Below are 14,426 nucleotides of genomic sequence, written 5' to 3'. Positions count from 1 at the left end.
AGAGCTTCTCTTGCCCTACTATTGGGGTGCTTGGATCCTCTGGATTAAAATGTGGCCACGTGGTGACCAGCCCATCTGGAAAGAAGGATTACTGAGGAAAATTTACCTTGCTGATCTCTGTCAGGGACATGGTGATGCTATAGAGTTGGTTCTTACTGGTGCTGGCAATCAGGGTTTCTTCTGAGGGGCTGAAGCATAAGCAGAGAACTTCCTGCTTGTCAGACTGACCCAGGTCATTGCTCTGCGGGTCCACAGGAACCTGCCCCAAACACAAAGCACCAATCAGTTATGTCCCCACACAGTCAGTGTGCCCTTGGGCTTTTAGAATTCTCGGAGATACTCTCAGTTTAGAGATTCCTAGACCAGGATGGGGCACTGTAGGATCACCACTGGATTTCAACAGTTCAAATCCACCAGGTGTTCCTCAGAAACCCTACACAGGCTGGAACCGACTTGATGGCCTCTATCTCCTGAGTTGTGGAGAAGGGTTTGAGTCCCCTCTAGTTCTCTGAGTTTTAAATATCACCATGTATTCACCTTTAGGGAGTCCTGGTGTGGCACTGTGGGTTAATGTGGCATACTGCAAAGCCATCTGAACTGCAAGGTCAGCGGCTCAAGTTCACCAGCTGCTCCTTGGAAGCCCTAAACAGGGTTGCTGTGGGTCAGAATCGACTTGACGGCACTTAACAACAACACTCACCATTAAGTGATAGTTGTTGTTGCTGTTGTTAAATACTGTCTAGTCAGTCCCTCATAGTGACCTTGTATAGGGCTTCCAACTGCCGACCATGCGGTTAGCAGTCCTTCTGTGGTACTCCTTTAAGTGACTGTTGTTTTATGTGTCTCTGTGTTGGTTCCAACACAGTGATCCTGTGTAGGGTTTCTGAGGAGAAGATGATGGGCTCGAACTGCTGACAGACCTTTTGTTTTGCAGGTTAAGTGCTTTAACCGTTGTGCCATCCGGGCTCACTATTTACATATAATACTTAGTATTATGTCTGGCACATAATTGCGGCTTTGTTATTTTTAGTACTATTATTGCGCTGGACTGCAAGGTAAATTAGAACTGCATGTTGGTGGTTCAAGCTCACCAAGTGCTCTTTGGAAACCCTATACAAGGTTGCTATGAGTCAGAACCAACTTGACAGCACTTAACAACAACAACAACGTTTTATTGACACCCTCCTATTGGGTAAAAATGGAGAGATAAATATACAGAGAAAGAAAAAGAGGACAGAGGACAGAAGTTTGCAATTCCTAATTTAGAGACTGAGATGGAAAGAAAATCCAGCAGTGGACACTGAGGGATAATGGTCATTTATTCACTCACTCATTCATTCATTAATCCATTCAACAAATGTCTACTGTGCACCCACCTTGGGACAGGCTACAAGCTGGGTGGCTGAAATAGGTGAATCAGACCTGGCCCCTCTCCTTCAGAGATGGTGTCTCTGGAGCAGAACAACAGGTCAGCATCCATCCATTCGTCAGAACCCACCAGTCGACCGCAGGAGAAAGATAAGGCAGTCTGCTCCCATAAAGACTTACAGGCTTAGAAACCCTATGGGGCAGTTCTACTCTGTCCTAGAGAGTCTCTGTGAGTAGGAATCAACTTGACAAGAGTGGGGTTGGTTTTGCATTTTATATTTAAATATATACCTACATAAATATAAATGCTTATATAAAAACCCACTGCCATCAAGTTGATTTGGACTCATAGCGACCCCATACGACAAACTACCCCAAGAGGTTCTCAAGTCTGCAAATCTTTAAGGAAGCAGACTGACACATCTTTCCTTCAGAGCCACAGGTGACCTTTGGTTACCAAAGCCCAGTACTTAATCCACCGCACCACCCCAAACCTACTGTCACAGAGTTGATTCCGACTCACAATGACCTAGTGCAGGATTTCTGAGGCTGTAAATCTTTATAAGAGCAGAAAGTCTTATCTTTCTTCTGAGTTGCAGATGGTGGAATTGAACTGCTGACCTTGTAATTAGCTGTCCAGGGTTATCAGGACTCTGTAAATACACATGTACACACACACGCACACACACACACACAGATGCATATGTTGTTGCTGTTCGGTGCTGTACAGTTGGTCCTGACTCAAAGTGACCCTATGCACAACAGAGGGAAACAATACTGGGTCCCACGCCGTCCTCACAACTGTTGTTATGCCTCACCCATTGCTGCTGCCACTGTGTCAATCCGTCTTGATGGCGGGGTCTTCTTCTTTTTCACTCACTCTCCATTTTACCAAGCATAATGTCCTTCTCCAGGGATTGATCAATCCTGATAATATGTTTGAAGTAAGAGAGACAAAGTCTCACCATCCTGGCTTCTAAGAAGCATTCTCAATGTACATTTTCCAACACAGATTTGTTTGCTCTTCTAGAAATCCATGGAACTTTCATTTTCTTCTCTAACATCATAATTCAAATGCTTCAATTCTTCTACAGTTTTTCTCATTAATTGCCCAACTTTCACATGCATATAAGACTACTGAAAATACCATGGCTTGGGTCAGACTCATCTTAATCCTCAAACTGGTACCTTTGTTCTTGAGCACTCTATAAAGGTCTTGTGCAGCAGATTTGCCTCAAGCAATACGTCATTTGATTTCTTGACTGTTGCTTCCCTGAGTGTTGATTGAAGATCCCTAAAAAATGAACTATTTGACAACTTCAATCTTTTCTCAATTTATCATGATGTTATTTATTGGTCCAATTGTGAAGATTTATTATTTTCTTTACATTGGAGGTACAATTCATACTGAATGTTGTGGTCTTTGATCTTCATCAGTGACCATTTTAAGTCCTCTTCACTTTTACAAGCAAGGTTGTATCACCTGCATATCACAGGTTGTTAATGAGTCTTCCTTCAATCCTGATGTCATGCTTGTCTTCATATAATTCAGTTTCTTGGATTATTTGCTTAGCATACATACTGAGTAAGTAGGGTGAAAACATACAGCCCTGGTAAGCATCTTTCCTGATTTTAAATCATTCAGTATTCCCTTGTTCTGTTTGTACAATTGCCTCTTGATCTATGTACAGGTTCCTCATGAGCACAATCAAGTGTTCTGGAATATCCATTCTTTGCAATGTTATTAATAGCTTGTCATAATCCTTTGAAAGTCTTTACATAGTCAATAAAGCACATGTAAACATCTTTCTGGTATTCTCTGTTTTTCAGCCAAGATCCTTCGGACATCAGCAATGATATATCTTTAGTTCAATGTCATCTTCTGAATCTCACTTGAGTTTCTGGCAGTTATATGACAATGTACTGTTGCAGCCATTTTTGAGTTATCTTCAACAAAATTTTACTTGCATGTAATATTAATGATATTGTTCAATGATTTCCGTATCTCTGTTAGGTCACCTCTCTCTGAAATGGGCACAAACATGGATCTCTTCCAAGCAGTTGGTCAGCTGTCTTCCAATTTCCTTGGCACAGATGAGTGAGTACCTCCAGTGCTGCATCAGTTTGTTAAAATATTTCAATTTGTATGCCATCAATTTTTGGAGCCCCTTTTTTTTTTGGCAATACCTTCAGTGCAACTTGAGCTTCTTCCTTCAGTAACATCCATTCTAGATCGTATACTACTTCTTGAAGTTGTTGAACACTAATCATTTCTTTTTGGTACAGTGCCTCTGTGTATACCTTCCATCTTTATTTTTTATGCTTTCTACATCATTCAATATTTGGTCCATGGAGTTCTTCACTATTGCAAGTCAAGGCTTGAATTTCTTTTCCAGTTCTTTCAGTTTGAGAAATGCTGAGTATGTTCTTCCCTTTTGGTTTTCTACCTCAAGATCTTTGCATATTTTATTATAATATTTGACTCTGTAATCTTCTGTTCAGTTCTTGTACCTCCTCATTTCTCCCATTTGCTTTAGCACCTCTATTCTGGAGAGCAAGTTTCAGAGTCTCTTCTGACATCCATTTGTGTGTGTGTGTGTGTCTTCTTAATGACCTTTCGCTTCCTTTCTGTATGATGTTCTTGATGTTATCCCACTGGTCTTCTGGTCTTGGGTCTTTAGTGTCTAATGCATCAAATCTGTTCTTGAGATGGTCTCTAAATTCAGGTGGGATATAGTCAAGATCATATTTTGGCTCTCATGGACTTGTTTCAATTTTCTTCAGCTTGAGTCTGCACTTGCATATGAGCAGTTGATGGGCTGTTTCACAGTCTGTCCCGGCCTTGTGTTAGCTGATGATATTGAGCTTTTCCACTGTCTTTCCACACATTACTGTGTATTCCATATATGTAATTAACTTTTATATGGTTTGAAACGATATTTGCAATGAATAAGGCATTGGTCTTGCAAAATTCTATTATGCTGTCTCCAACATCATTTCTATCATGAAGGCCATATTTCTCAACTACTAAGCATTCCTCTTTGTTTCCAATCTTTGCATTCCAATCACCAGTAGCTATCAATACATCTTGATTGCATGTTTGATTAATTTCAGACAGAAGAAGTTGGTTGTTGCTGTTAAGTGCTGTTGATTCAATTCAGACTCATACTCACCCTCTACAGAGTTTCTGAAGAGCAGCTGGTGAGTATGAATTGACAACCTTGCGGTTCAAACAGACTTTGAGGTCCAGTGCTTATCTTACAGTGCCTCGCCAGGAAGATGTTGGAAGAATTCTTCAATTTCATTATCACTGGTTTTAGTGATTGGTATGTAAATACGAATTGTTGTTGTTACGTGCATTGGAGTCAGTACCTACTCATAGTGACTGTATGCACAATAGAACGAAACGTTGCCTGGTCCTGAGCCAACCTCACAATTGCTGCCTCCACTGTGCCAATCCATCTTGTTGGGGGTCTACTTCTTTTTCTCTGACCCTTTACTTCATCAAACATGATATCCTTCTCCAGGGACTTGTCCCTCCTGATAATATGTTCAAAATATGAGAGACGAAGTTTGGCCATCCTGGCTTCCAAGGAACACTCTGGCTGCTCCTTAGAAGGACTGGTTTGTTCTTTTAGCAGTCCATGGTACTTTTAATATTTTCCTTCAACTCAAATGAATCAATTCTTCTACAGTCTTCCTTATTTTTTGTCCAATTTTCTCATGCATATGAAGTTATTGAAAACACCATGGCTTGGATCAGGTGCACCTTAGTCTTCAAACTGACATCTTTGCTCTTGAACACTTTGAAGAGGTCTTGTGCAGCAGATATGCCTAAAATAATATGTCGTCTAATTTCTTGACTGTTGCTTCCATGAATGTTGATGGTTGATCCCAGCAAAATGAAGTCTGATGACTTCAATCTTTTCTCCATTTATATGGATGAATAGTAGTGGTATTAACTGGTCTTCCTTGTTGTTGTTGTGAAGTGCCGTCAAATCGATTCCGACCTATAGTGGCCCTGTATAGGGTTTCCGGGGGCAGCTGGTGAGCTTGAACCACTGACCTTGCAGTTCAAACGGCTTTGAAGTCTGGTGCATTAACCCACAGCACCACACTTGTAGGTGTATGGATATTATCATATCACAGGCAGAACTGTATTTCAAGACAGATCTTGAAATGTTCTCTTTGATGATGAATGCTTTATCATTCCTCTTGAATTTTTTGTTCTCAGTGTAGTAATCCATATGATTATTAGATTAAAAATGGCTAATACCTATTTCAGCTCACTAATGCCTAGGATATCAATCTTTATGCATTCCATTTCATTTTAACAATTTCCAATTTTCCTAGAATCATATATTCCCTGTTTTAGTTATTAATGAATGTTTGCAGCTCTTTCTCCTCATTGTGAGTTGTGCCCCATTAGCAAGTGAAGACCCCTAAAACTTTACTCCATTTGTGTCATCATGGTCAACACTATTTTGAGGAGGCTGCTCTCTCCTGATCATATTTTGATTGCCTTCCAACCTGAATGGCTCATCTCCCAGCACTATATCTGACCACATTCTGTTGCTATTCATAATGTTTTCCTATTCCGGCACTATAGCTGACAATGTTCCACTGTTATACATAAGGTTTCAGTGGCGAAACATTCAAAAGTAGTCTGTCTTTCCTTCTTCTTAGTCTGCCTTACTCTGGAAGCTTGACTGAAACCTGTCTACCATAAGTCACCCTGTTGGTATTTAAAATACCAGTGGCATAGCTTCCAACCTCACAGCAACACACAAGTCACCACAGTACAGCAAACACATAGACATGTGATAAATTATATATATAAAGTCCTGGTATGGTGAACTGGACTGCATGGTTGGTTTGAACCACAAGGTTGGCAATTTGAGCTCACCAGCTGCTCCTTGGAAACCCTATACAGGGGTTGCTATGGGTCAGAATTGACTCAGCGGCACACAACAACATACACACACACACACACACACACACACACACATATATATATGTATATTGTTAAAGATATTATTGTTATATATGTATGTTATTGTTAAGTGCTATAGAGTCAGTTCCAACTCATAGTGGCCCTTGTATATACATACATATATATATATACACTGTAGGATAAACACTGGACTGGAAGGTCAGTTTGTACTGCAAGATTGGCAATTCAAACTCACCAGCCACTCCTTGGAAACCCTGTAAAGGGTAGCTATGAGTCAGAAATGATGAGATGGCCCTTAACAACATTGTTGTTGTTATGTGCTATGGAGTCAGTTCCGACTCATAGTGACCCTGTACACAGTTTCCGAGGCTGTAAATCTTCACGGGAGCAGAAAGCCTCATCTTTCTTCTGTGGAACAGCTGGTAGTTTCGAACTGCTGACCCTGAGGCTAGCAGCCTGATTCGTAACCACTGTGCTACCAGAGCTCCTTTATATATATTTATATATGTGCATACTTCATTAATCTTTCTTGTGAGCAACGTTTCTTTTTTAAATGATAAGAAAACTCAGAACCAGAGAAGCTTAGTAAAGTATGCAAGTCCATGCAGGTAGTAGAACGTTAAGTTCTCTAAGATGTGGCTTTTCTATTTAACTCTAGACAATTGTCTCCCAAACTTATCTCTGGCCTTCACCTTATCCTCAAAGTCTAAATCTACATTTTTAACTGCTTTATTTTATTCAGGTCTCTGCTCATATACCAAGTTACTCACTGACCGCTCCCTATCCTTTTCCTGGTTTTGTATCTTCTCTGTTGATCCCTATCTGACAGTTAGTTTGTTTGCTGGTGGACTGAGCTCTACGGCACAGAAGGGCAGGATCTTACTGTCGGGTTCCCCCCTGAATCCCTAGCAGCTAGTTCATAGCCCAGCACAGAGCAACACTCTCTAAATATTTGTTTGATGAATAAGCAAAAGAATGAACTGCTTTATGGGTAAAGACAACGGACAATGCTTCCCACTTGTTCTCTAGTCCATATTCGCTTCACTACCATCCCTAATTTCTCTGTTTCCTTTTCCCAGTCATCCTACCTCAAAGTTTTCCAACATCATGTTGGAAAGCTTATCTCTGACCACCTACATCTACTCAGGAACAAGTCCTATCATAGATAAAATGTTCACAAAGGCTCTCTGCCTTCCCACTTTCCCTGCTACTAACTGCTGTGTCCTAGGACCTCATTACTTCTCTGGCTTCAGTATCAAAATGCCTTGAACAGATTCCTAATCACAGCAGTAATAACTACAGTCACTCATCGAACACCCAGCACTAAGACAGCTTCTTACAAGCTGTTCTTTCAGTCATTGGATGACCTTAGGGTGTGGCTTATTTTCTCAAAGTAAACCTCAGGATTCCCTGGGCTCAGCAACTCCTCCCAAGTCACACAGTGGTAAGGGGCAGAGACAAGCTGACGTATTCTGAAGTCTGTGCAGCACTTACCACCAACAACATTATCACTGGCAGATTACTTTTTAAAATTTTTTATTGTGAATTATGTGGTTCTACATGGGAGAAAATCAGATTTACACTCATCCAACAGTTTTTTGGTTCACTGACGTGATTACAATCTACTCCATGCACCACCAAACAATTAAAGGGTATATACCTGACAGGCCTGCCCCCGAGCTGTCAGCACACAGCCCCTCTCCTTCCCTGAGTCCAGTGTCCCCAGCCGTTCCATCTGTCCTCGTCATCGTCTCTGTCTCCATATCTGGAATCACTGCTTCCTGGGTAGGGTCCCACACTCTGCTCTTCTCACTTGATGGTCCTAGGGACCTCCACTCCTGGACTGCAAAATCAATCGCTCCCCTCCTTTCGTTAAAAAAACATCTACCTTTACATTTCCAACCCTCATTGTCAGTCCTGATAGCATTTATTCACTATTGTGCCACAAGAGTCTTAGCTCCATCTCCTTTCATTAGCCCTGTTCCAACAGATTGGAAACCATTCAGTGGTGATTCTATCTTCCCCTGTGCCGTATAGAACTAGGCTCCCTCTTGAAAGCTTGTAAGCCAGTTACTTCTTGCCTTTGTACCCTCCCCCCCCTTGCCCATATTGAGCAGCCAATGTCTAAGTTGCCCATCACTGTCTACCCTGTGTACTGAGGCGGTGGGAGTGATCCTCGCTGTAACGATTTGTTCCCTTTTTTGAGCTACTACATCTAAGTATAGGTAAAGTTCATCAAATTGTAGTGGGTTACTTTTTTCCTCTTCTTTCTTCTTCTAATCGAGTTCTGAACATCCAGCCATTGAAGCCAGGTCAAGTGTGTACTATCTGCAAGTATGGGTGTTCCTGTGTATTTCCCCTCACTTCAAATCAGCTGGACGCTTCACTCTCTACTGTAGTCCTCTGTGGCCATGTCACTGCCTCTGGGCCCAGGAGTCCCTGGGTCTTGCCATACTGCTGGCCAACCAGGTCTCCACCCGGTTTCACAGGGGTCTACTGAATGTGGTCAGACCCAGCTCCCAACTTCATTGCTGTTTTCCCTTTTCCCCTTATCAGTGACCAACATGGTCGCCAGCCAGACCACATGCCTGCTCGTGTATTCCCCCAGAGTCTCAGTCTTGGAAGAGGGTGTGCTCTGAGGGGATGTGACCACTTGCCTTGATGGCTCACGGGTGAACTGCCTGCTTGTTCTTGTAGTAGTCAATCAGACTGCCATTCTTGTTTTGATTTTTCCTGCCGATCTGTCTTTCATGAAGTCTCTTCTGTTCTTCTAGCCACTCCAAGCTGGTCTACTTGTCCTTTCAAGTGGAAATTTCCCATCTTAGATGATTCTGGATGGGGTTCAGGATTCCACCTATGGTCTTATGCAATGCAAAGGCTCCACAGGAAGCCTCTTCCACTGGGCAACTTCTCGCTTCCTTTAAGGTATTCCAATCAGTGATAGGCTGAAGACGGACTTACAAGCTTTCTATTGTGATGTTTCTGGCTATTCCTTTCTCTCCCCTTCAAGTGTCTATTTTACAATGTTAGGCAAGGGAAGCCAAAACACAGCCAAACATCTTAACATTATTCCCCTCTTTCACCCCTTCAAACCATGCCTCAATCCCTGTATCCCGGAGCCCTGTTGTTCCAAGGTTGTGCATACATCATCATTTACCTTTGTCCCACTTAGCCCATACAAACCTGCCTAACTGTTCTCCCATTCACCTTGTTCCATTTCCTTCCCCCATCTTGGGTATTGCCCCCCTTCTCGCCCCCAAAGCACCCAAGTTATCTTGTGTCTATTCCCTACCCTGTGCTCTATCTTCCCCTCCCTCCCCTGCTCTCATCCCATACATCCCACTGGTCTGCAATTATATATATAGTTTCCCCCCAACACACACCTTTTTGGGTGCATTGTTTTTCAATAATGGTCTTATGCAGTATTTCTCCTTTTGTGACTGACTAATTTCACTCAGCATAATGTCCTCAATGTTCATCCATGTTATGCGGTGGCTTGCAGCTTCCTTGTTGTTCTTCTAGGTAGCATAGTAGTTCATTGTGTGTATGTACCACAGTTTATCCATTCTTAAATTGATGGGCATTTAGGCTGTCTCCATCTTTTTGCTATTGTAAATAGTGCTGCTATGAACATTGGTATGCAGATATCTACTCATGTTATGGCTCGTATTTCTTGTGGGTAAATACCAAGTAGAGGAATTGCTGGATCATAAGGTATTTCTGTTTCCAACCTTCTGAGGAAGTGCCATATTGCTTTCTAGAATGGTTGGACCATTTTGCAATCCCACCAACAATGTAGAAGGGTCCCAGTCTCTCTGCATCCTCGCCAGCATTTATTGTCCTCTACATTTTTGATCTTTGCTGTTATTGCTGGTGTGAAATGGTATCTCGTTGTTGTTTTGATTTGCATCTCTCTAATGGCTAGTGATAGTGAACATTTCTTCCTATGTTTGTTGGCTGCCCAGATCTCCTCCTTGGTGAAGTGTTTGTTCATGTCCTGTGTCCATTATTAATTGGGTTGTCTTTTTCTTGTAGAAGTGTTGTAGTTTCCTATCTATTTTAGAAATTAGTCCCTTGTCCAATGTGTTGTTGCAAGAGATTTTTTTCCTTTTTACTATTTTGTTGAAGTCTTTTGATGCACCTAAGTTTTAAATTTTTATGTCCCAATCATCTATTTTGTCTACTTTTGTTTGTGTAGTTTCAAAATGTTTGGGAGTCTATGTATGCCCTGAATTAGAGCCCTCACATTTGTCCCTATGTTTTCATTGATGACCTGCATAATTTTGGGATTCACATTTATGTCTTTAATCCATGCTGAGTTGGTTTTTGTATAGGGTGGAATAATTTGAGTAGAATTAATGACAGCTCTTCCCTGAATGTTTGATAAACCTCACCAGTGAAGCCATCTGGGCCTGGGCTTCTTTTGGTTGGGCATTTTTTGATGACCTGATCAATTTCTTCTTTTGTTAAGGGTCTGTTCAAGTTTTCTACTTCACTCTGTGTAAGTTTAGGTAGGTCGTGTTTTTCTAAAAATGTATCCATCTCTTGTAAGTTTTCGAATTTGTTACGAGTACAACTCTTCATAGCATTCTGTTACTATCCTTTTGATTTTGTTTGGTTCCATTGTGACATCACATGTGTGGTTTCTGATGCAAGTTATTTGTGTCTTCTCCGTCTTTTCTTTTGTTAAAATTTGCCAATGATTTGTCAATTTTATTAATCCTTTCAAAGAACCAGGTTCTTGTCCTGTTGATTCTTTCTATAGTTTTTCTGTTTTCCATATCATTTATTTCTACTCTCATCTTTATTATTTTTTTTCTTTTGGTGACTGCAGGTTCCCCCTGTTGGTCTGTTTCTAATCGTTGGCAATGCTGTGTTAATGTGTTAATTTTGGTTCTTTCTTCTTTTTGGGTGTGCTAAATTGTCTTCTAAGCACCACTTTTGCTGTGTCCCAAAGATTTTGGCATGTTGTGTTTTTGATCTCGTTTGTTTCTAAGAACTTTGTGAATTCATATTTAATGTCTTCTTTTACCGAGTCACTTTTAAGCAGGATGTTATTCAGTCAGTTTCCATGTATCTGACTTTATTTCCATGGTCTTTTTATTGTTGATTTCTAGTTTTATAGCATTGTGGTGTGAAAAGATGCTTTGTAGTATTTTGATGTTTGTAAATTTATGGAGGCTTGCTTTGTGACCTAACACATGGTCAATTCTGGAGAATGTTCCAAGTGCATTGGAGAAGAATGTATATTGTGCTGTTGTTGGGTTGAATGCTCCGTACACAACTATGAGGTCAAGTTGGTTGATTGTGATGTTTAGTTCCTCTGTAACTTTGTCAAGTTTCTTTCTGGCTGTTCTGTCCCTTTTCTAAAGTGGTGTATTAAAACCTCCCACACTAATTGTAGATTTATCTATTTCTTTCTTCAATTCTAGTAAGGTTTGCTTCATATATCTTGGTGCTCTTTCACTGGGAGTGTAGATATTTATTATGGTTATGTTGTCTTGCCCAATTGACCCTTTAATCATGAGACAGTGTCCTTCTTTATCTCTTATGCTGGTTATTGTCTTAAAGCTTACTTTATCAGAGATTAGTATTGCCACTCCTACTTGTTTATTATTGCAGTTAGTTTGGTACATTTTTTTTCCATCCTTTAACTTTTAGTCTGTTTTTGTCTTTGTGTATAAGGTGTGTCTCTTGCAGGCAGCATATTAAAGGGTTTTGTTTTCTTATCCATTCTGCCACTCTCTGTCTCTTCACTGGTGCATTTAATCCATTGACATTCAATGTAATTATCGATAGGTATGAATTAATTGTTGCCATTATGTTAATTTTTTGGTAGTGCTGTTCGTTGCTTTGCTCTGCATGCCTTTTTGTGCCGAGTTTGTGATTTTTGTGCTATTTCTTGTTGATTTCTTCTTAGTTTTCATGTTTCCTTGTTATACTTGGATGTGCATTATCATGGTAAGTTGTGAAGTACTAACTTTTTGGGGGGGTTACCCTATAGTCTATTAACTTTTCCCTCCATTTAAGACAGTCTATTGTATCCTGTAATCTACCTGACCTCCTTGCCATCTGGATCTCTGTTCCTATATGTTTCCCTTCTTTGACATTGTTATTATTTTGATCTTCAGTTGACCTCCCAAGTACTTTGAATTTGTTGTAATTTTGTTCTGTTCTGGACTCTGCTTTCTGTCATCTGAGTTTCAGGTGGTGTTGCCACGTCTGTCAATATCTGGTTGTTGTCTGTTCTTGTTGATTTTCAGTCCAAAGAACTCCCTTTAGGATGTTTTAAAGTGCTGGGTTGACTTTGACAAAATCTCTTAGCTTCTGTTTATCCTGGAATGTTTTGATTGCACCATCATATTTGATAGACAGTTTTGCTGGATAGATGATTCTTGGTTGGCAGTTTTTTTTCTTTTAGGATTTTGTATCTGTCTCCCCATTGCCTTCTTGCCTGCAAGGGTTTCTGCTGAGAAGTCAAGCTTAATCTGATTTGCTTGCATTTGTAAGTAACACTTCTCTTTTCCCTGGCTGCTTTTAGGATTCTCTCCTAGTCTTTGATTTTGGAGAGACTGATTATTATATGTCTTGGTGATTTTCTTTTGCGGTCTATCCTTCCTGGGGTACATTCAACTTCTTGAATGTTTATCTTCTCATCCTTCAAGATGTTAGGGAAATTTTCTTCCAGGAGCTCTTCAACTATCTTCTCTGTGGACTTCTCTGATTCTTCCTGTTCCGGAATCCCAATAATTCTTAAGTTGTTCCTCTTCATGTTATCCAGCATAAATCTTAAGACTCTCTTCAGATTTTTTTTATCCTTTTTTCTGCTTGCTCTTCTGTCTTAGAAGTATTGCGAGATTTGTCTTCCAGCTCACTGGTTCTGGCTCCCATCTCTTCTATTATGCTCCTTTTCTCTTTCATTGTATAGTCTATTTCTGATATTTTATTATTAATCATCTGGATCTCTTTTTGCAGGCTTTGAATTGTTTCCAATGCTGTATCGATCTTGTTTGATTCCTCTTATAGTACTTTCCTGACTTCTTCCTTATTTTCCTCCACCACATGGTAAATTGTGAAGTACTAACTTTTTTTGGGGGGTTACCCTATAGTCTATCAACTTTTCCCTCCATTTAAGGCAGTCTATTGTATCCTGTAATCTACCTGACCTCCTTGCTACCTGGATCTCTGTTCCTATGTTTTCAGAGAATTTGAATTTGTTTCCATATCATTCTTCTGAATTCTTTCTCAGGCAAATCCAAAGCCTACTCTTCCTCTTCTGGAAAGTCTTTGTCTGCCTCTAGCTCATTTGTCTCAGTTACTTTTTTCTGTTTTGGGACATGTTTTAAGATCTTTGTGTTTTCTTTGTCATTTTCAGTAGCTATGTGGGCTTTTTAATGCTTAAATGGATGTTTGTTGCTGTGTTGTTAAGGTTACTGAGTGTCTCTTGGTGGACATGATCAGGAGATAGGCTTTCCTTTTTACGTGTAATTCCTGGAAGCTGTTGTTGGTTGTAGTCTCAATGGTGGAATATTATTGGGTATGCTTGTAGCTTGGCTATATGGCCACAATTGCTGTCTCCTCTTGAGTAACGTAGGGAGAAAGAGCTCCCACCTCCAAGAAAAAGTGTTATCAAAAGGTCCCAAACCAGAAGCAATATAAAAGCAGAGACAAAAACCACCACTCTAAACCAAAAATAAAACTGCAGCCGACTGCCCAGTTGCCTTTGCTTCACAGGTAGTGTGCATGCACTGTAGAAACCTCCAGTAGTAGGTGGTGTCCACTCACTCAGGCCCCTCCTCTAGTTATGACCATAGAGGTGCACAGATAGATATTGAGAAGCCAATGGGAGAAAAGATTGTCTACTATTTTTGTCTCTGAAGGTCAGTTAGGTATCTGCATGTGCATAGTATATTTCTCAAATTAGTCGTGTCTTTTTATGTTTGGATTTTATAGAGTGTTCATATGGTTTATCTGTCTGGCCAGATGTGTTTCTTTTTTTAAATGTTTTATTGTGAATTACGTGATAGTTTACATGGGAGAACATTAGCTTTACATTCATCCTATTGTATACTGTTTCATTGCCATGGTTACAGTCCCCTCCATG

The 14,426-nt window shown here is 40.5% G+C and overlaps 1 protein-coding gene across 1 annotated transcript in view; it reads right to left on the bottom strand.

The window, feature by feature from the left end:
- Positions 1–14,426, bottom strand: part of WDR65 (WD repeat domain 65) — a 130,599-nt gene that overhangs the window by 92,102 nt on the left and 24,071 nt on the right. The window contains 1 exon segment of the mRNA XM_006839653.1: positions 107–259. Within this exon segment, the coding sequence (XP_006839716.1) occupies positions 107–259 (153 nt within the window).

This window comes from Chrysochloris asiatica, unplaced genomic scaffold (assembly GCF_000296735.1).
Source record: "Chrysochloris asiatica unplaced genomic scaffold, ChrAsi1.0 scaffold00026, whole genome shotgun sequence".
NCBI lineage: Eukaryota > Metazoa > Chordata > Mammalia > Afrosoricida > Chrysochloridae > Chrysochloris > Chrysochloris asiatica.
This window is presented reverse-complemented; position numbering and strand designations above follow the sequence as displayed.